The 22285-nt window shown below is 45.6% G+C and overlaps 1 protein-coding gene across 1 annotated transcript in view; it reads left to right on the top strand.

Moving 5' to 3' along the window:
* Window positions 1–22285, top strand: part of ASTN2 (astrotactin 2) — a 271729-nt gene that overhangs the window by 129447 nt on the left and 119997 nt on the right. Inside the window, exons 7-8 of the mRNA XM_048513440.1 lie at window positions 15452–15585; window positions 17493–17641. Coding sequence (XP_048369397.1) covers window positions 15452–15585; window positions 17493–17641 — 283 coding nt within the window. The remainder of the gene's footprint in view (window positions 1–15451; window positions 15586–17492; window positions 17642–22285) is intronic.

The raw sequence follows: 22285 nt of genomic DNA, 5'->3' as shown, positions 1-22285 counted from the left end.
CACTTTTGTCTTTCCTCTTTCTTCAAGGAGCTCAAGGCAATGTACACAGATCTTTCTTCCTTTGCTTTATTCTTACAGCAATCGTATGCATTATCAACTCGGACAGTGGTGGCGAACCTATGGCACGCGTTCCAAAGGTGGCATTTATAGCCCTCTCTGTGGGCACGCGTGCATAGAGTTCGTCATGTGGGGGGAGGGCGAGAAGAACTAAAGCACGATCCTTTACCTGGGAGTAAACTTGGTTGCTGGCAATGGGGCTTGCTTCTGAGTAAACTCTCCTGGAGTCATGATTCACCCATTTGAAGCATTGCACGGTTGCTTCACCAAGCTTACTCCCGAGTAACGCACGCCTCAGAGCCAACCGTTTTTTCTAAACTAACACCTCAGTATTCAGGTTAAATTGCCATGTTGGCACTTTGCGATAGATAAGTGGGTTTTGGGTTGCAATTTGGGCACTCGGTCTCGAAAAGGTTCACCATCACTGAACTAGGATATATCACCTGTTTCTCCCACACACCTAAAACTTGTTCAGTATTGTGGTCTTTAAGTGGTGGGTTCAGGACTGCGGTGTCCCAACCCACCACAAAAACTATGGGACACCTGGAAAATGAGCATCAGTAAACAGAACTGAGCTTTCCTTTTCCCCGTGAATTTCCTTTTGCCTGAAAGCAAGAGATGACTGCCCTTCAAGTCAATTTTGTTTACAACCGATGAGCTATAGAAGCCATTTGTTTGCTTAATATCTTCTTTTTCTATATATAAATATACTAAAAGTGAAGCGGAATGTGGATATATAGTCCCTTTCTGTCTTGCTTGTGTCAGAAACTAATGAGCAAGATATACTATATGGGAGAGAGAACCCATCAATCCACCATGTGGGTGTACACATGAGTGTGTGGGATACTTGGTCATATTATACCTTTAAGAGCAAATTAGATGTTATTTTGATGATTCATAATGCCATATATCTAATGGTATGACTCCTCATCTAGAAAACAACCACTTCTAGCCAGTTTTGAGTCTTGCAAATCCCCCTTTGGCACTTGAGGTCATAAATTAACTAGAGCGACTGACTCACTGGAGAATGGAACTCAGATCAGATACACATCTATTAAAAGAAGTTAGGGAAGGCGTGGGGGGGGGAATGTGGTCTGCTTCTGTTGTGTATATGTATGTGTGTATATATGCTCCAGAAATGCCATGGAGATGGTTTCTCCATCTTGCGTTTGTGAGGGGGTGTGTGTGTGTGTGGATTAGCTTTATATGATCTTAAGAAAAACCAGAAGGAATTAGCTTTACTGCTGCAAAGATCTGCAGAGAAATTGTATTGGAGGTCACAGAATCCTTGTTAATGGGGGCAGAGAAACATGTGTCTTCACCATAGTCAAGGTTGCTTTCACCTGCAATGCTAGGGAGGAACCGTAGGTTTGCATGTAGAAGGTATTGACTTCTCGGTTAGGAGGACATGGGAACCATCATGGTGTAGTGGTCAAGAGCGGTGGACCCCGATTCTGGAGAACCGGGTTCCCACTTCTCCACGTGAAGCCCATTGGGGATTTTTGGGCCAGTCATAGTTCTCTCAGGACTCTCTCAGCCTCACCTGCCTCACAAAGTGTCTGTTGTGGGGAGGAAGGGAAGGAGTTGTCGGCTGCTTTGAGATTTCCTTGTGATAGAGAAAAGCAGGATACAAACGCAGTTCTTCTTCTTCACTGTCAATTTAGATAGATCAGTGGTCAGATAAAGCATAACTCCATGTTGTATTCTCAGTGTTGAACATACGCTGTTTATTCCGCCATTTGATCTGCAGCTTGTCACCTTGAATTCATTCTTGCTTATCACTGTCCTGCCTAAACAGTGATGTCTGGAACTCAGCCTGGTCCTGTCAAAGAAATCTGTCTTGTACCTTTATGTAAAGTGGCCGTAATTCCTCCCAGAGTCTTGGAAATAGCACATCTGAGATTGAACTGTTAGGCTGTCCATCTTGCTTTTGATTCCTGTTCAGTCATGAGCAGAGGTGGGATCCAGAAGGTTCTCACCAGTTCCTGAGAGTGGGTTACTAATTATTTGTGTGTGCCGAGAGGGGGTTACTAATTGGGTCTGCTTTTCCGTTAGAAATTCCATTAGGTCCAAAAATCATAAAGTCCTGTTGTTTCCTATGTGGCTGGTTAGCGAAGGTAGAAAACGGGATAATTCTCCCTGTTGGGCTGTTTTAAAAACATGTTTTAGAAATATGGTAAAATTCCTTGTTTAAGGAAAGCTTCTTTTGATTTCTAGAAACAAAATTAAGTATTTGAAAGTATTATTTGACAGGCTGTCAATTTTCTGTTGGCAGTAGACGATAGGACTTGCTATAATGAGTTTAAATTATGGACAGAAAGATACCAGCTGGAAATTAGGAACTTTTTTTTACAGTAAGAGTTTTTTTACAGTAACAGAGAAATTATTAATTCCCCACCCCTGGAATGCCTGGCCACACCCCCTGTCATGCCCCACCAAGCCCCATTGGCGCTACGCCACTGTTTGAATCCCACCACTGGTCATGAGCTAACTCTAATCCTGCACAACCAACCGTAATCTGGGGGAGACAATCACCTTCTCTCAGTGGCGTACCTCCTGAAAATGGCACTCAGGGCAAATACTGAAATTGTGCCTCCCTAAAATTGTGTCTTCTCCCAAAATTGCACCCCAGGGAGGGGCAAAGAGTGTCCTCAACCTCTTGTCTACCTCTCCAGGGAGTATGTCAGGTGGAGAAGAGGTGGAATGGAAGGTGGGTAGCACCAGCCTGAGGCTGTGGGGGGCAGGTGGAGGCTGAGAGAGAGGTGCGGTGTGGGGAATCAACACATCCGTGTAATTCTCTGGCAAAACTAAGTTTACTCAGGTGCTTTAAATACTGAATGGCAGGCAGCCTCCGTGCCACCTGAGGAAACATCCATGAGGAACATTCAACAAATGGCGGGTGGCATGGGGAATCCCTGAAGCAGCAGAAAGCAGTGGGGAAAAAGAACTGGGTTTGCTGAAGCTGCTTAATTTTTCTATGTTACGTGGACAAAAAAAAGCAAGCACGGTTCTTGTTATAACATCTGCAAGACATTTTATTTGCCCTGGGCAGAAAAAGCCACTGACCAGGGAGATAAGCAGTGCCCTAAGCAGGATAGCAGAAACCAGGTCCAGTTGGAAAGACTCGAAGTGTAGAGCTCTTGGCAGTTGTGGGAAAGTCTTCTGAGGGTACTCAACCCCGGACTTGGGAGCTCTGTTTTGATCTTCTCGGACCTTTGTCCCAAGCCTCTTCACCTCTTCTCCCCCAAGTTCCATTCATCTTTGCCTCCCATGTCCCGACTGCTTGCATTGGCTAGAAACTCTAATGAAAAGCAAACAAATCGTGAACCCTGCCTGCCCGCCCCCAGCTTAGCTGGCACTCTCTTCTCCTGGCTGCCTTTGACGTCAGCCCGTCGCTCCTCCATCAACAAAATGCCAGCAAATTGAATCAAGCCTTCAAGGGGGCATCCAATCGTGACTCAGTGTAACCCTCCTTAGGGTGTGTAGGTGGACTAGTCAAATGAAAGGATGCCTTCAGTAGATAACCTTATTTGTTTAAAGGCTGAGAGAAGGCAGAGCGTGCCTGCGGATCTACCAAATCTAATTAAAGCACAGGAACACAATGTCGGGGTTACCGTAAGAGCAAAGGCAATTACAACTATTGGATTAGCATCCCAGGCAGGAGCGTGGCCAGTTGAGATTGCTCATGTTTTGCACATTATTGGGAGCAGCAGCATCAAACGTGCGTTAGTGTAACCTGCCACGGCATGACGTCATGTCCAGTGGGAATCACAGGGGGAAATAGCAGCAGTCTTGTGTGTTTCTAACATCCTTGTCTCACGTCAAGGATGGGTGCTGGGACACCCATCCCTGCCTCATTCTTACTGGTTTCTGAAGGCTCTGCTCCCTCTGCTATATGGTTGGCTTGTTCTATAATGACATTTTGAAGTGGCAGTGAATAGATCGGAATGGTTTCTGTTTCTAAATTATCATCGAAGCTGTGGCTGATTCTGCATGGGCCAAAAACAGCAGTGTGCAAACAGTGTGAAAATGGTGTAAAAGGGTTTAAAACGGTGTTAAAGGGTTTATACTGTTTTCACACCGTTTTCACACCACTGTTTTTGGCCCATGCGGAATCAGCCAATGAGAGCCCCATGGTGCAGAATGGGGAGCTGACGTACTGCAGTTGAAGCTCTGCTCAGGATCTGAGTTCGATCCCGACAGAAGTCAGTTTCAAGGTTGGCTCGGCCTTCCATCCTTCCAGGGTCTTAACATGAGCACCCGGCTTGCTGCCGTTAAAGTGTAAATAACTGGGGAAGGCAATGGCGAACCAACCCATAAACAAAGCCTGCTTAGTAAATGTCATGATGCAACATCACCCCAGAGTCAATAATAACCCAGTCCTAGCACAGGAGACTACCTTTAAGGTAGGTTAGTCACCTCCTGCCAAGACCAGGAGCCCTCCTGGATTTACAGTTAATCTCTGGGCTTCGGAGTTTAGTTTCCTGGGGTGGGGGTTGGTTTTCTTTTAAAGAAAACTTCAGAGGATGAATTGAATGTCACTATACCCAGTGGAGGTCCTCTTCTTCTCCCCCACCCCATCCCCAAGGGCTCCAACTGCAAAGCTGCAGGAATTTCCTAACCTGAAGTCGGCTACCCTACAAGATCCCATCCATTTGTGACTTGGGTTGTTGAACTTAGCATCAAACTAGATGCGGCATCTCCAGGTTGTCTGGCTCTGTAGATTTTCCAAAAAATTTCTGGAAATGGCCCGTGTTTTTCTGCCTCCAGAGTCATTGCCTGTTCTCAGTAGGTGGCCGCGGACGCTGCTTTCAAATGTGGACAAGCACGAAGTGGTGTTTGGAGCAGGCGTTTTATTTCATTCCACCTCTCCCTTCCCCCACTGCATTCCCAAAGAATTCTGCAGGCTGTTTCCTGTTTGCACCAGCTGGTCAGGTGTTGTCTCTCGCCGCATTTGCCTGTTCCCTGACACCTCCCGCACATGGCCCTGGTCACACCATCTCTTTAATTGAGTTTCTCACTTTGGCTGAGGATGTGACAGGATTTGCTGGCAGGAGAGGCACAGGGGAGCTGTAAACAGAGGAGTCTGTCAGGCAGGTGGGATGTGGGAGGGGGGCATGGATGCCTATGTTCCTTCCAAAGGGGGGGGGAGGTTCCAAAGGCCAGGTATGAGCTCACGTTGCCTTAGCTCATTTCTACCTGGAAAAGCCTGGGCATACCTTGTCCATCAAAGCCTGTTTGTTTCCTTGTCCATAACACAACATGCTTTCTTGCCCTGTCCTTATAAACTTTAGCTTGGCATCACACCGAACTTGTTTGGAGAAATGTGTTTTGAGTTCTTTGGCAACTCAGGGGGCAGGGAGGGGAGAAATTCCAAAGGTCGTGTAATACCTTTTTTATTAGGACCAGCCAAAATGTCAATTCCCTCCTCCCCCCAAATGCACGAGCTTTCAAGTTCTCTAGAATTCTATGTCAAGCTGGAAGTTCGATTAAAACAAAACGAAAAGGGAAGGCAGTGGCGGGGAAATCAGTTTTTTGCCAGAGTGGGGAAGGGGTTGGAGATGTGATTGGATTAGGTGGGGCTGAGCCCAAGGCAGGTTTTCAAGTTGCCCAACGATCTTGGGGGAAGGAGGGGAGGGTGGCAGACTCCCTTTATGAATATGAAAGGCAGCAGTTAATCAGAGAAATCTCCAGCATCTAGTGAAACCTACAGGACTCTTGGTAAGGCAGAGAGCAAAAGGAAACCATGGCGGTGTGGTTTATCTCAGTGCCCTGTTATCACTGAGGTGGTCGTCTTGTGTACGGATTGCACGGCTTTGTTATGCAGGTGTATTTCTTCCCATGTATTTCAGTGTTCTGCCATTAGAAAGAAAAAAACATTTTATGCGGAAGACGTGCTTGTCCAAACCATCTCCCTGATATCTATGCCATGTGAGCAAAGGGCATGTGTTTCTTCATGAACCACCTCCACGTGTCATTTGAAACACAGTGTATTGTCGAAGGCTTTCACGGCCGGATTCAACTGGTTGTTGTGGGTTTTCCAAGCTGTGTGGCCGTGGTCTGGTAGATCTTGTTCCTAACATTTGGCCTGCATCTGTGGCTGGCATCTCCAGAGGTGTATCGCAGAGGGAAGTCCGTTACACGGATTGCACCGCTTTGTTATGCAGGTATATTTAAGACCATGTATTTCCGTGTTCTGCCATTAGAAACAAGAACAGAGCAGTTGGTTGACTAATAAAAATTGGTTTTATTAAAGATTTAAACTGAGAAATATATTTTAAGCAATGAACAAACACAGAGAAAGCATGCCAGAGATGGCTAAGAGAACAGAGTGGAAGTTGGATAGTGTTTCAGGGATGGGTGATAGTTACCAGTTTTGAAGGGGTGTCCAGAGAAAGCAGAAGAAAACGATCAGCATTTCCAGGAGCAAAAGGAAGAACCCACAATCAAGTGAGGAGTATGTGCATGGATCCAGAAGACACAGACACACACACACACACGCACACACAAAAAAATGAATGGCCAAAGAACCAATACCTCTGAATGGGTTCTGAGGGCATAAGCTAGGCTATTCTCTTGAATACTGATTGACTCCTGGGATGATTGCAGTGAGGGTAAGTGACACAACAGCCTGACACACAAAATAGATCCCAGAATTCCCTGAGAGGCACCCATTTTGTGGGGAGCAGTGGCTTGCTCTGATGGCAATGCTTGGCCCACATGCTTTCATGGCATCCCTTAGTGGGAGGAGAAATCCAACAGCCTACACCGAGGCACATCTTGGTGAAAGTTAAGTCAGCAGGAGAAAGGGGAAGGCTCTTCCCAAAAGCCACAAGTCCATGCTGATAGCAAAATATCCCTAGTGGTTTTCTGCAGTGGGCTCCCACTGCGCAGACATTTTAAAAGTTTGTCTGTGCTCTTCCAAGGTAGGTCTAACTAGGTGGGCTGTGGGTGACTCTATTTCTGGCACCATTTTAACTCCCATGCCTTTGTGATGATTCTCCCCACCTCTTCTCCCTCCAACATATCTGTCAGCTCAAATGTTTTGCTGACACCCCCCACCCCCCTCAGTATCCCCATCCTTGAGGGATTCCCACGTCTGCAACAGAGCAAGTCTTTGCAACTTGCGGTTATCCAAATATTTTGGATTGTGGTACACTCCCTCCCTCCCTCGGGCCACACTTTTCAACAAGACTCTGCTGTCCAGCCTGTTTATAAATTTGTAAGGGTGGGGGTAAAAAGGACCTTGTTGTAAAAAACAAAAAGAGAGAGAGATTTTAAAATGTTTATATCCAGTCTGTCAGTACAAAAACTTCACAGCTGGCTTGCAATGTAAATACACAAGTAAATAAAGCATTAAAAAACTGTGCACATAATAACAGAAATAATGAAAGCAGCCAACAAGACATCAACTTTAAAGGAGTAGGAAAAGCCGTTCCATTCTGGGGTCTACCATAACATTCAGGCAAATGGGGCAGGGCAGGGCAGAATATTAAAAAGATGCGTGATCATAATATGTTTCTAGGTGCCAGTATTTTATGTATTATCTCTGCACTTCATTCCTCTGTGAATTTGTCTACCCAGGCAGCCTTTTGGTCTCCCCTAGTCTGGTTTGGTCGTAGGTCAGGAGAGGTCTGAACCCAATTCTCCCAGATCTAAATCAAGCACATTAGACATTACGCCAGACTGGCGCTCTCCCGCCAGAGCATTGCTAAAAATGTGGTTGCTTAAGAAATCCAACAGCACAGTCCCGACTTCCGTAGTATCTCTTCTCCCCAAAGGACTATTAGACAGACTGCAGTAGTAAAAAAATAAATCATAATTGTTGTTCTTTTTTTTCCCCAAAGTACCTATCCCCTGTCTGACCTTTTGGTTACGATCTAAATTTTAACCCAGTGAATTCGGATTTTCTCTATAAAAGGAGCTGGGGAAGAGAAGGCGGCAAAGCTGACCAAATGGGAACATTTCATAAGTGTACGGAAAGCAGGAACAGCAGATGTGGGTGACTCAAGGTGCCGTGCTTAAAGGCAGTTTGGTGTTTAGGGAAACATACACATTTCCATACAATGGGGAGTGCCATGTTGATTCTATTTATACCCCTTCCTTTTGCAGCTCAGTCGAAGGAGGCCTCTTGCATCTTGGCTGCATTTAGATTTTACAGTGTAGTGCAGGGGTCTTCAAACTATGGCCCCCCAGATGTTCATGGACTACAATTCCCATCAGCCCTGCCACTTGGCCATGCTGGCAGGGGCTGATGGGAATTGTAGTCCACGAACATCTGGAGGGCCATAGTTTGAAGACCCTTGGTGTAGTGGTTAAGAGTGATGGACTGTAATCTGGAGAACTGGGTTTGATTCGCTGCTCCCCCACATGAAGCCTGCTCGGTGACCTTGGCCCAGTCACAGTTCTCTCAGAACTCTCTCAGCCCATATGGAGGCAGGCAATGGCAAATCACTTCAACATGTCTCTTGCCTTGACATTCCTATGGGATCACCATCATTCAGGCGTGACTTGATGGCAATTTCCTCCTCTGCCGCCACTATCACCACACATCATGACCCTAAGCAGTTATGTTTGTCCAATAGCATTCATTGGGAATTGCTTGCTACTACAGCCTGGTGACGGCAAGCTGTGCAACTTCATTGTTTGAAGTTTTCTAAGATAACAGAGAAGACGGAGGCTACCCTCTTCCCAGGTCACAGAGAACCACATTCACAATTGCCAGCAATCAAAAGAGTCCCATGACTGATGCATTGCCTGTTCAACGTCCCATCAAACACACCATCATATCACTTTTAATAAAGCGGGCAACTAACTATAACTTTTTTCAAATTAGCAGAGTACTTCTGCACATGTAGAGTTGTCTCTCCCTGTCCCTGTCAAAGTTCTGTGCCTGGAGTGAGGAGAAGGCCTTCTCTCTGCTCTTTCCTCAGTGAAAGGCAGGACAAGTGAGGCAAGAGAGTAAGATTGCCAGTGCACCCAGAGAAAGGCTGTCCGGCTTTGGAGAAAAGGGAGTTAAGAAGAAGAAGAGTTGGATTTATATCCCCCCTTTCTCTCCTATAGGAGACTCAATGGGGCTTACAAACTCCTTACCCTTCCCCCCTCACAACAAACACCCTGTGGGGTAGGTGGGGCTGAGAGAGCTCAGAAGAACTGTGACTAGCCCAAGGTCACCTATCTGGCGTGTGTTGGAGAGCACAGGCCACACCTGCTCTTAACCACTTTGACCACTTCACTATGGCCAACTTGCTCTTTTCTTGGGTGGCTGTTGAGGTGATTTTATCCTCCTTTCTCTGGCTCTCCTCCCAGCAGTTGTCCTAGTTCTCAGAGGCTGCAGAGAAGGAATGTTGGAGAGGGCAGGCCTTTTACTTCCATCCCTGGAAGCAGGCCCACAGGCCAGGGAGGCTCAAGGTTCAGCAGTGGCGCAGTGGTTATGAGCAGGTGCACTCTAATCTCAGATACATAATCTCGGGGTTTGATTCCCCGCTCTGCCGCTTGAGCTGTGGAGGCTTATCTGGGAAGCTAGATTAGCCTGTGCGCTGCAGCACATGGCAGCTGGGTGACCTTGGGCTAGTCACAGCTCTATGGAGCTCTCTCAGTCCCACCCACTTCACAGGCTGTTTGTTGTGAGGGGGGAAGGGCAAGGAGATTGTCAGCCCTTTTGAGTCTTCTACAGGAGAGAAAGGAGGGGGTATAAATCCAAATTCCTCCTCCTCCTCCTCTTCTTCTTCTTCAAGCACAAGCCCAATTAGACAGTAATCTTCCTTGCATACTTGGGACAAAGAGCCAGTGCCACATTAGGGAAGAGCCACAAGTAACGTACTAGAAAAACCATGTGTGTCCCCCGAGCTTCTGAGTGATCTAATTTCAAGTTGTTTTGCAGTTGAGTGTCTAGATTTGAGTCCAGTAGCACCTTGGAACACAAGACGATTTTGGGGGGTGGGGGGTGGAATGCACTTTGTCAGATGAAGGTATCTGACAAAGGGAGGTTTGACTCTTCAAAGCTCACTCCACCCCCACCCCCCAAAATCTTGTAACTAGTCGAAAGACTAAAGATCTCATGATGCAAGCCAGCAAAGGGAACTAATCATCCCAGGAAACAGGCTTCTGTGAGCTGCCTTGTGAAATCTGAGCTGGAGAAAAGGGCTGCCAAGTTCTGAGGTAGTCCTGCTATTATTAATACATTTCATCCATGAGCACATACACTCAAACTGTGTTAGCAGCTTTGGTTAAGGTTCTGTGTTTAAGTCCGCAGGGAGAGGATAATTTGAATCTGAGTGCAAAGTACGAGATGAAATGAAAGGCTAAGGACCTGGCAATGACCTTTTCCTGGTCCCTGGTCTGTTATGGAGCCTGCCAACCAAGAAGGAATTAGAAACACAGGTGCCCATAAGCATTTGTGTATTTTCCTCTGCAAAGTTGTTCCCAGTTGCACGTTCAAAAAGCTGAAAGGTCACCTCCCTCACCCTGTGTGACCATTTGGATCCAAACCCCAAACCCCCTCCCACTATGATATCTGTTCATCATTTAAGAAAATGAATCAGAGGATATATCATGGATTTCCTACATGATGTCCATCTTGATGTTTGATGAGGAGGCAAGTCTCCATTGATTTGTAAGTGATACTTAAATGATTTGATCTCCCTCCATACAAAACAGCAAACTTCTGTTCTCCACGATGTGCTGGTTTTCTGTGTGTGGGGAGGAGTGTTCAGTCCGGCTGCCCCCCCCCCCCCTCTTCAGTCTGATGTGATGCCACAAAGGTACAGATGGGATACAAGGTAAATAGTGATTCTCTGAGGCCACTCCTGGTCAGAAGAAGAGTTGGATTTATATCCCCCCTTTCTCTCCTGCGAGGAGACTCAAAGGGGCTTACAATCTCCTTTCCCTCCCCCCCTCCAACAAGCACCCTGTGAGGTAGGTGGGGCTCAGAGAGCTCAGAAGAACTGATAAGCAGGCTGTTATCTGGTGACTGTTATCTGGTGAATTGAATTTGTTTCCCTGCTCTTACATGAAGCCTGCTGGGTGATCTTGGGCTAGTCACAGTTCTCTCAGGCCGTTTCCCCACTTTTAAAATGACGTCGGTTTCGTCTGGTCCAGGACCTTTTTTAGCGTGAGGATCGTGCTCCCCGGGCTTCCCCACTGCGTGGGGTCATCAAAAGGCGCTGTTTTGAGCAGCACCAGAATGACGCGTGCTGAGGGGGCGCAAGAGCAGCAGAGTCGGGGCGGCTGCGTTGTTGCTGCCCCTGTAGTGGGGAGTGCAGCTGGACCCCGCGCTACTCGGTGAGAGTAGCGCGCAGCAAACGGTGAGTGGGGAAAGGGCCTCAGTCCTCTGTCAGCCCCACTTACCTCACAAGCATGGTGGGATTCAGCAGGTACGCGCCACTTCGACAGAACTAGTTGTTAAAATGGTGCTTGTAAACAACCAGTTGATAAATTATCTGAATCTCACCACTGCTCACAAGGTATCTGTTGTGGGGAGAGGAAGGGAACAGAGTTAGTCAGCTGCCTTGAGTGTTCTTACAGGAGAGAAGGGCAGGGTATAATCCTAGCTTTTCTTCTTCGGGTCTGTTCCCAGTTAATTCCTCAATCAAAAAGGTAACAGGTCAGACTAATTCAGAATAGGGAGTTGCAGTGTTGTTATTCAAATAGACAAAGTCTGTTGCAACCACACATCCTCTGCATAGAGCAGACCAGACTGCCTAATCCAAAAGTCAATGATAAGTTGGTTATCTCTATCGGCACGCTGAAGCCTGTCTCTGTACATATCTTCTTTGAAAGCTTCTTTGAAAGCACAGATGTAAGTTTACCTCCAGTTTTTTTTTAAGTAAGGCCAGAAAGGTTTTTGTTTGTTTTTAAGCCCCTCGGGGATAGGGCGGTATAAAAATCTTATAAATAAATAAATAAATAAAAATAAGTATTGGTACTGTTAAAATGCTATAAGCAGCCAAAGGCGCAGTAATGGTGTAGTGGTTAAGAGCAGGTGTACTCTAATCTGGAGGAACCTGGTTTGATTCCCTGCTGTGTCATCTGAACTTTGGAGGTTTATCTGGGGCAGGGGTAGGGAACCTGCGGCTCTCCAGATGTTCAGGAACTACAATTCCCATCAGCCCCGGCCAGCATGGCCAATTGGCCATGCTGGCCGGGGCTGATGGGAATTGTAGTTCCTGAACATCTGGAGAGCCGCAGGTTCCCTACCCCTGATCTGGGGAATTCAGATTAGCCTGTGCACTCCAACACACGCCAGCTGGGTGACCTTGGGCTAGTCAGGGTTCTGAGTTCTCTCAGCCCCACCTACCTCACAGGGTGTTTGTTGTGAGGGGGGAAGGGAAAGGATGCCCCTTTGAGTCTCCTATCGGAGAGAAAGGGGGAATATAAATCCAATTCTTCTTCTTCTTCTTCTTCTTCTTCTTCTTCTTCTTCTTCTTCTTCTTCTTCTTCTTCTTCTTCTTCTTCTTCTTCTTCTTCTTCTTCTTCTTCTTCTTCTTCTTCTTCTTCTTCTTCTTCTTCTTCTTCTTCTTATCAGTTCTAAGATCAGACTGATCACAGTACTTTGCAAGACTCTGCCTTCTGTTGCAGAGTTTGACAGTGTTACCAAGCACAGGCTATATTTCTGTAAACAGCTAAGTATGTACACAAGTGCTTTGAAGTCATAATTGACTTCTAGCAATTCCAGCAAAGGGTTTTCAAAATGTAAGGGACGCAGAGGCTGTTTGCTATTGCCTCCCTCTTCAGAGCCTTCCTTGGTGGCCCTTCTTCCTTGGTGGCCCTTCCTTGGTACAAACCCTTAGCTTCCAAGATTTGATGAAGTCTATACCATTCCATCTTTCCTCACCTTTAAGTACCTACCCACACGTCAAGGTCTCCCACTGCCTGATACATGGTGGGCAGCTGCTCCGCTTCACCTACTGCAGTGGTACCAAGCACATGAACTTCCTAAGGATGTCTTCTCTATCACTACTGTAGGATATTTGACGATGTTGGCAGTCTTCCAAAATGTTTCTGGTAGTCATTGACGGTGCAATCCTGAGTAGAGTTACAATTTTCTTAAGCCGATTGAAGTATGCTTAGAAAGATATAGCTCTACTTAGGATTGTGCTATGAGTCGGTGTAATATTTCATCCCAGAAAATAGCCCTGTGAGTCCACTGCAGGCTCAATAAAAGAAATCTTGTGGCAATTAATGTGGCATTCAATTCAATTTTAATACAGTTAATAGACCAATTGGGGAAAAAACCCATATATTACTAATGAACAATAAATTATTATGTAACATCAGAGCGGTTTGTTGGGAATTATCAGTGAATATCATGACCAGTCATTAAAGCATTAACCAAGTGTTTATATGTAAATATGTTATTGAGGCCATATTCTAATGAGCTGACCTATCAGTGAGCCATTGGCCAGGATAGTTGCCAATGTCTGCATGCCTACTCTAAAGTTATAAAGTTGTCTTACTTCCTTTGTTCTGAGCTGTTCAGCCATCGGCTTAGATCAGGGTAACAATGTAATCAGTGTAGAATAGAGCTTATTGTTTTCTTTCCATGTTTACCCTCCAATTTAGTTAGAAAATGTTTTAAATTTAAAACTCTTTGGTCTCTGGTTCATTATTGGTCTTTATCATATTCTGCACTAATGTAAATTAACAGGTTTCATTTTAAGACATGCATAATTACAGTTAAAATAGTATTAAAAGTTAGATTAGACATCCAAGGGATATGTCCTTTCCTCACATAACTTTCAAAACATTTCCTGGCAGGAAATGAAACGTTTCCTCCGTGGAGTTTTGCACTGGTCCCCCCCCCCCCCACCACCACTTTGGCTTCAGACACATTTTATTTCCTGCCTGAAAACATTTCTTCTGAAACCCCTTTTATAATGGTTCTTTTGCTTGAAATGTTTTCAAGGCGACTTCTTTCACTGTGTGATCATTTTTTAAATGTCTTATTTTTCCCGTTGCCATTTTCCACGTCTCAACATTCCCCTCCGTGCCATTTTTTTCCTGTCCCTGAGTGACCTTCCCGCTCTCAGCTCTTTATTTTCTGTCATTTTTGACTGTTTTTTTTTCCCTACTCTTCTCTCTCCCACTCATTTTTTTTTATCTTCTGTGTGGGTAAATTTACTTACACGTGAATCTGCTATTACTCCAGACAGTCTAAAACTCTATGAAGCATCAATTCTATAAATAACCCATGAAAACATTTGGAGGGGGTGAGCACAGACAAATATAATGGTAAAAGGGGTGGGACAGGAGAGATAAAAAATGTTCTGCAAACATTTTAGGTGACTTATGCGGAAAGGCCCATAGACTAAGGCAGGGGTCGGGAACCTGCGGCTCTCCAGATGTTCAGGAACTACAATTCCCATCAGCCCCTACCAGCATGGCCAATTGGCCATGCTGACAGAGGCTGATGGGAATTGTAGTTCCTGAACATCTGGAGAGCCGCAGGTTCCCTACCCCTGGACTAAGGGACCCTTCCTACATCACATCTGAAGTTTTAGAAGTGACACAGCCTAAACTTTGGGGATCATCAGCAATGACATGAAAATCTTGCAGCAGTTTTTTTTTAAATTATTTTTTGAGGTGCCAAAGGACTCCTTAATCTATCATAATGCTTCGCTATCGATTGCTGACAATCATTCTGTCATTTCTCCTGGCTATGTTGGCTTCTCTTTTGGTTCGTGTCTGATGACCTTTTTTCAATGATGAAATGTTTAAGATTCGTGGCTGCGTTGTCAGTAGACATACTGAAGAGTGGGAGGCAAATGTTGTAATAAACACAAAATGATGAGTGTTGTTTTTGTTTGGGAGTAGCACCCAGGCGCTTATCAACAGTTGGCACGTGCAACATGAAAATCAGTAAGGAGCAGAAAGTGGCGTAGTAGCTAAGAGTATGTGTACTCCAATCTGGAGGAACTGGGTTTGATTCCCCGCTTTGCTGCTTGAGGCTTATCTGGGAAATTCAGATTAGCCTGTACACTTCAACACATGCCAGCTGGGTGACCTTGGGCTAGTCACAGCTCTATGGGGCTCTCTCAGCCCCACCCACCTCACAGGGTGTTTGTGGTGAGGGGGAAGGGCAAGGAGTTTGTAAGCCCCTTTGAGTCTCCTACAGGAGAGAAAGGGGGGATATAAATCCAACTCTTCTACTCTTCTGCCTAACGGAACCCGTTCTAAACCAGGTACAGCCTGAATCCACCCAGGAGAGTAAGAGTGTATTTCGCTGCTCTCTCCATTTTGACTGGCTTTTTGGAATTGTAGGTTTCGGGTCCCCCCATATCCCTTCACTCAAGATACTGCTGAATAGCCCCCCCCCCCCCAAAAAAAACCCATCAGCCAGGTCTTGTCGCTCATGCCAGTCTTACTGTAGTCTTCCTTTCTTGCTTCTTTTCAGGCTTTCAAGGGGGCCCTCATGAGCTCGTACTGGTGCTCAGGAAAAGGAGATGTGATTGATGACTGGTGCCGATGTGACTTGAACGCCTTCGATGAGAACAGCCTCCCCAACTGCAGCCCCCTCCACCAGCCGGTGTAAGCCTCCTTCTCAAACATACTCTCTGTGTGTCATTCCAGAGTGGGCAGTGCAGACACAGCCCCATTGCTTGTATCCAGGGTCCCCTCCTTTCTATCATCCTCAAAGGTTGGTAAATCAACCTTCCAGGTTCCCCCCCCCCCCCAAATCCTTGGTGAAAACTGTAAGAATCCAGTGAAACTGATGTGCAGTAGATTCAGGATGAACAAAAGGAAATGCTTCTTTATACAATTAATGATTGAAATGTGGAATTTGCTGCCAGAGGATGTAGCAATGGCCCAGTGGTGTAGCTGCAATGGGGACATCCAGGGCGGCTCACCTTGGAAGCTGTCATTGCAGTCACATGGGGGTGACGGTGTGGGTGTGGCATTTTGGGGGTGGGGCTGGGTGGGAGGGAGCATGTGGGCAGTTCATGCCCCGGGGGCAGTTCCCCCTCCCTTCATTATTGCAATGGCCACAGGCATGGGTGCCTCTAAAAGAGGAAGTAAAGACACTGATGTCCACGAAATAATTGCTTTAAAAGACGATAAGACAAGTACAATAGGTCCATTATTGTCAACTAGCTTTGATGAATAAAGGGAATCTTCACATTCAGAATCAGTATATATCTGAGTACCAGTATCAGGAGGTGACATCAGAGCAAGTGGCATAGGAGGTTAAGAGCTCGTGTATCTAATCTGGAGGAACCAGGTTTGATTCCCAGCTCTGCCACCTGAGCTGTGGAGGCCTATCTGGGGAATTCAGATTAGCCTGTGCACTCCCACACATGCCAGCTGGGTGACCTTGGGCTAGTCACAGCTTCTCGGAGCTCTCTCAGCCCCACCTACCTCACAGGGTGTTTGTTGTGAGGGGGGAAGGGCAAGGAGATTGTAAGCCCCTTTGAGTCTCCTGCAGGAGAGAAAGGGGGGATATAAATCCAAACTCCTCCTCCTACTCCTCCTCCTCCTCCTCTTCTTCTTCTTCTTCTTCTTCTTCTTCTTCTTTTTCTTCTTCTTCTTCTTCTTCTTCTTCTTCTTCTTCTTCTTCTTCTTCTTCTTCTTCTTCTTCTTCTTCTTCTTCCTCTTCCTCTTCCTCTTCCTCTTCCTCTTCTTCTTCTTCTTCTTCTTCTTCTTCTTCTTCTTCTTCTTCTTCTTCTTCTTCTTCTTCTTCTTCTTCTTCTTCTTCTTCTTCTTCTTCTTCTTCTTCTTCTTCTTCAAGACTTCAGTCTACCTGTCCTGTTACTGACTGTTCATAGTCATTGCTTGACCACTGTGTGAGGATGCTGGACTAGACGGACCAATGGTCTGATCCAGCAGAGCTCATCCCATGTTCCAAATGTAGTTGCAAGGAAACTTAGAGCCCAGTTTATAGAGGAATTCTAGGCAAAGATGGACCAGAAGTTGGAGACTGGTGATCTGATCTCCTGTGTTATGCTGTGGGGCAGGGGTTGGATCAAGACTATGATGGTGGGCATAAGGGCATTACTCCCCACATGCTTTTCACAATGTAAGTTCTTTTCCCCACCCTTGCCTGGTGATGTTTGCGCTAGGAAGGCAATTCTTTTGCAGCACTACATTGACAATCTAGATGTACCCCCTCCCCAACTGCTGTTTGTGGAAACTTTCATTTTATTTTATTAAGGTTATAGGCTGCCCTTCCACATCAGATGAGCTCAGGCAGATTACATCAATTAAAACACATCTTAAAATGTAATTTCCCTGCAAAATCTCATCACGGGCCCCCACTGCCTAGCCTACTTCAGCTGCGCCTGACGTCAACATTGCAGATCATGTGAAGAAATCGGGAGGTTTTCCAAATGGTAGCATCTGAGACTGCCTATATGTGTTCTTCTGGGCAGGTCTGTCACCAAGATGCAAGCTGGCTTTTCAGGGTTTCTGTCTTCTTTCTCCCCTTCTGTTTGGCCCAGATTGCGACTGTCCCCCAATGTGGAACCTTCTAGTACCGTCGTCTCGTTGGAGTGGTTGGATGTTCAGCCTGCCATTGGAACCAAAGTCTCGGACTACATCCTCCATCATAAGAAGGTTGATGAATACACCAACACTGATCTCTACACAGGTTAGTGGGCAGTGAGAGCACAAGATCAAAGTTTAGAAGGGACAGTGAAGGAATATTGATGACCTTTGGTTCAATGGTGGAATGGTATATTTTTGCTTGGAGAGCTATGCACTGTCTTCCTAAGCAATCTAATAAAGGAATCTTTGACTCACAAAAGCTTATACCCCTGAAAATCTTGCTGGTGTCTTAAGGTGCTACTGGACTCAAATCTGGGTTCTCTACTGCAGACCAATAGTCCCTCTAATGGTTCCCTGCCTCTACAGGGAAGTTCCCTCGCACTAAGTAGAGCTGAGTCACCTGTAAGAACACCCCGTGCACTGCGGCCACCTAATCTGCTTGGCACCAATTTGATATCTGCACGGCCACGCAGCTTACAGGGAACTTTGCTGCAGACCAACATGGCTACCTTGTGGAACTATGCTTTTGCATGCAGAAGGTCCCAGATTCAGTCTCTGACATCTTTAGTTTAATGTCTCTCAGGTATTGGATACTGAAAAAGACCTCTCTCTAAACCACAGGTGTTAAACTGGCGGCCTTCCAGATGTTATGGACTACAGTTCCCATCATGCTGGCAGGGGATGATGGGAACTGTAGTCCATAACATCTGGAGGGTCGCCAGTTGGACACCTATGCTCTCAATAATACTGAGCTATATGGATGGCAGTCTGGCTTTCTGTACATCAACTTGGTGTGGTCATGACTGTAACAATGTGGGCACGGCAGCTAGCTTTTGAGTGTGTGTGTTTATCTGTGTGTGCTCGTTGGAATATCCTCATTGGGGAGGAATGATTGCAGTTGGTAATGTTATCATTTACAGTAGCTCAAAGCTATTCTGGTTTATCTGGCTTTGGATATCAGTTTATATATTGGATCCTTCCCTCACAATTTCCGGTTATTCAGGCAAGGCAGAGAAAGAGGCATCAGAGTTTCAGACGGAACATATAAATCAAATATTCAATATTGTTTAGCTTGCAATTGATAGTTGTTTATCGTTGTTGTGTTTAATATCTCGGCTGCCAGTTCAGTAGCTGGTTGTTGGCCTTTCATTACAATTCGAGACCCACCCAGAGGCCTAGGATGTTGTACTGTATCGACATAGGATTCATGTGGATCCCAGCAGGACTGCCTTCTGAATCTGACCGATTTTGATTTTGTTGATTTGAAGGTGTTTCAAGTGCCGCCCTAGTACTTTCGGAATGGTGCCCAGGATGCCGATTACCACCATAGTGACCGGATATTGATATTCAGGTCATGATATTTAGTAACCTTCTCATGTTGTTGTTGTTATTATTTTCTGTAACAGTAGTAATAAATATGTGTCCTTCCCCTGAGGTTGGGGTTCTCAGGCAATTGGAGAGGAGAACAAAACCTCTCACAGACCAACAGAGAAACATGAATTATTTGCCAAAGTAGGCAAATTGTCTTGCTTGTCGGACTTTCAAGATGACATGTTCTTTACTGGAGACAATCCCATTTTTCTTACCTAGTGGCTGCTATTGGTCTCCAAGATAAAGCCAGAACAACTTTAAGGTAAAGGTAAAGTCTCCCCTTCAGTCGTGTTCAACCCTGGGGTACCACTGCGAGCAGTGATTTTATAAGCAAGCCTCTTTGTGAGGTAGTTTGCCATTGCTTTCCCCGGCTATTCTTTACCCCCTAGCTATGAGCTAGGTACTCATTTACCGACCAAGAAATGAATGGATGGCTGAGTTGACTATGAGCCAACTGCCAGGTTATCTGACCCACAGGGGGCTCGAACTCCTGACCATGTGAGTGGCAGTGCAAGCATTTAATCACTATGCCACGTCTTAGAGAAACTTTACCTGTTGAAAAAGAACACAATTTGAGTGTCCCTCATTGATTGATTGTCTCCTGTTCAGTAAACATGCTGGAGTTTGTCTACACTGGAAGAGTTCCCGGTGCCATTTGGCAGAACTTGGAGAGCTTCAGATACATAAAGTCATTTTGCTGGAGAAGGAGGGTATCTCTTTTTGGTCTGTCTCATTCACATCCTAACTTCAAAGCCTAAAATGCAGACCCCCCATATCCCAGAATACTAAAGGAGAAGGGTTTCTAATATGGCAGATAGGCTGATGCTATAGTTGCCGAACCACTGTTTTAATTATGCACTTTCTGATTATCATGAGAGGTTATGGTTCTTTCCTTCTATATTGTGAAGGAAATGGAAGGAGACCAGAGTACCTCTCAGCATCTGCACAGGGCATTTTGCGTGACTGGTGATAGCTTGTTGTCGGTGCTCAAAAGAGCAAGGTCAGGGCATTCAGCAGAGTTTCAATGCTGTTACCCAAGATGGCAAAGTACATGAAATCTTTGTTGAGTACTCCTCAGACTTTTGGAGGGGAAGGAGTGACTGAGCAGTGCGGAAGGATGACTCATTCTTTAATTGTCCTTTTTTTCCCCTCTGGGTTCTCTTCTTCTGAATCATCCATTTGATGTGAAAGGACGAATGGGCTATTGGCCTGACCCAATATGGCAGTTATTCCGTTTGTGTGCCTCCAATATTCTATTCCTTCGGCATCCGTGGGCCTCCTGCAGCTTTACGCTGCTGTGTGCTGCCAGTTGTGGAGATCTATTATTGTACGTGTCCCTAAACCAGTCTGTGTCTTGTCTAAGAGAACAGACCTAGTTCCAGGGGGAATTTTGCCAAGGTGTCTGTGGACTGATGGAGTTCCTCCAGGAATGACCAGAACCACCTTTATGTAGAGGTCGTCAGGTTCCTTCCAATGCACCTAGAGGGCAGCATTACCCAACATATTCATTTTCCCACTTAATCTGAAGGAGTTTTATATCTGCATTTGTAAACAAACGAACCTTTTGTTTTCCTTGCTGGTTTTCCCTTCCTTTAATTTCATTCTGCTATATTAAATCGCTTGATGATGATGATGATGATGATGATGATGATGATGATGATGATGATGATGATGATGATGATGATGATGATGATGATGATGGACTTTTTGTTACCTTTCATAAAGTTTAATTGCGGCAGACATGTTCCGGGGAGACCATCGCACAAGTACATTAGCTAAATAAAGCCAAAGGAATCAGATGAGTTTCTCTTGAGGGCTAGCTAAGAGCCATGTGAATTCTCAGATGTGCCATGGGACACCTGGTGTGACTCGGTGGTAGAACATTTGACTTCCATGCGGAAGGTTCCGGGTTCCATCCTTGGCATCTCCCTTTAAAAGGGTCCGGTGGTGGTGATAGTGGTGGAAAGTTCTGCCAAGTCGCAGCTGTTGTATGGGGACCCTGTAAGACGAGAGATGTTCAGAAGTGGTTTCCTATTGCCTGCCTCTGCATAGCAACCATTGATTTTCCTGTTGGTTTCCCACCCAAATGCTAACCGGGGCTGACACTAATTGGGAGGGGGAGGAATTAATGTCAGCAAAACTGCACAATGCAAAAGGTTTAAAACCTGTGCATGACATTTGCTCAAAGGGCTCTAAGTGTATTATCTTTAAGACTCTCAGTTGGCTCATGGGGAATATGGTTCAGAATTAACAGGTATATGCTACATCATGGATGCGATCATTCAGTAGAAAAGATCACATGACGTTTGTGTGTACCTTTCCCTATGTATTAGAATGTTACTGGATTTTGTGGACACTCTGTTGATTTGAATGCTGGAGTTTCAGCATGGTGTAGTGGTTAAGAGTGGTAGACTCTGATCTGGAGAAACGGGTTTGATTACTTGCTCCTTCACATGCAGCCTGCTGGGTGATCTAGCTTGGGCTAGTCTTGGACTAGCTTGGTCTTGGACTAGCTTGGACTAGCTTGGGCTAGTTACAGTTCTCTCAGAACTCTCTCAGTCCCATCTTCCTTACAAGGTGTCTGTTTTGGGGAAGGAAAGGCAATTGTAAGCTTCTTTTAGACTTATTTTGGTTGAAAAAAGTGGGGTATCAAACCAAGTCTTCTCCTCCTCCTCCTCCTCCTCCTCCTCCTCCTCCTCCTCCTCCTCCTCCTCCTCCTCCTCCTCCTCCTCCTCCTCCTCCTTCCTCCTCCTGCCCCTCCTCCTCCTCCTCCTCCCTTTTCCTCCTTTCTCCTCGCCTCCTCCTTTCTCTCCTCCTCCTCCCTCCTCCTCCCTCCTTCTTCTTCTTCTTCTTCTTTCTTCTCTTTCTTCTTCTTCTTCTTCTTCTTCTTCTTCTTCTTCTTCTCTTCTTCTTCTTTCTTTCTTTCTTCTTTTCTTCTTCTTCTTCTTCTTCTTCTTCTTCTTCCTCTTCCTCTTCCTCTTCCTCTTCCTCTTCCTCTTCCTCCATCCATCCTCCCTCCTCCCTCCTCCCTCCTCCCTCCCTCCCTCCCTCCTCTCTTGGGACAAAGTGGTAGCAATCATTTCCCAGTCCAAAATAACATTTTGTAGTAATCTACATGTAAAAATTAACATTTCTTGTGTAATAGTGTAAAAATGATATGTAATACATCAGTGGAAATGCTGTATGAATACTGGGAAAATGTGAAATCCATTTCAAATGTTGTAAAAGCAGCAAAAGAAATTCGGGAAGAATTATCAAAGGACAAATCTGTACTGTAACAAAAAAAATGAAAATGTCTCATGCTTACATCACTAATGTGTGTGTGCATGTACAGGACAAGATGAGCAACAATAGGTCTAATTGTATAAAGCAGCTC

The sequence above is a fragment of the Sphaerodactylus townsendi genome, linkage group LG12, assembly GCF_021028975.2.
Source record: "Sphaerodactylus townsendi isolate TG3544 linkage group LG12, MPM_Stown_v2.3, whole genome shotgun sequence".
In the NCBI taxonomy this organism is placed as follows: domain Eukaryota; kingdom Metazoa; phylum Chordata; class Lepidosauria; order Squamata; family Sphaerodactylidae; genus Sphaerodactylus; species Sphaerodactylus townsendi.
This window is presented reverse-complemented; position numbering and strand designations above follow the sequence as displayed.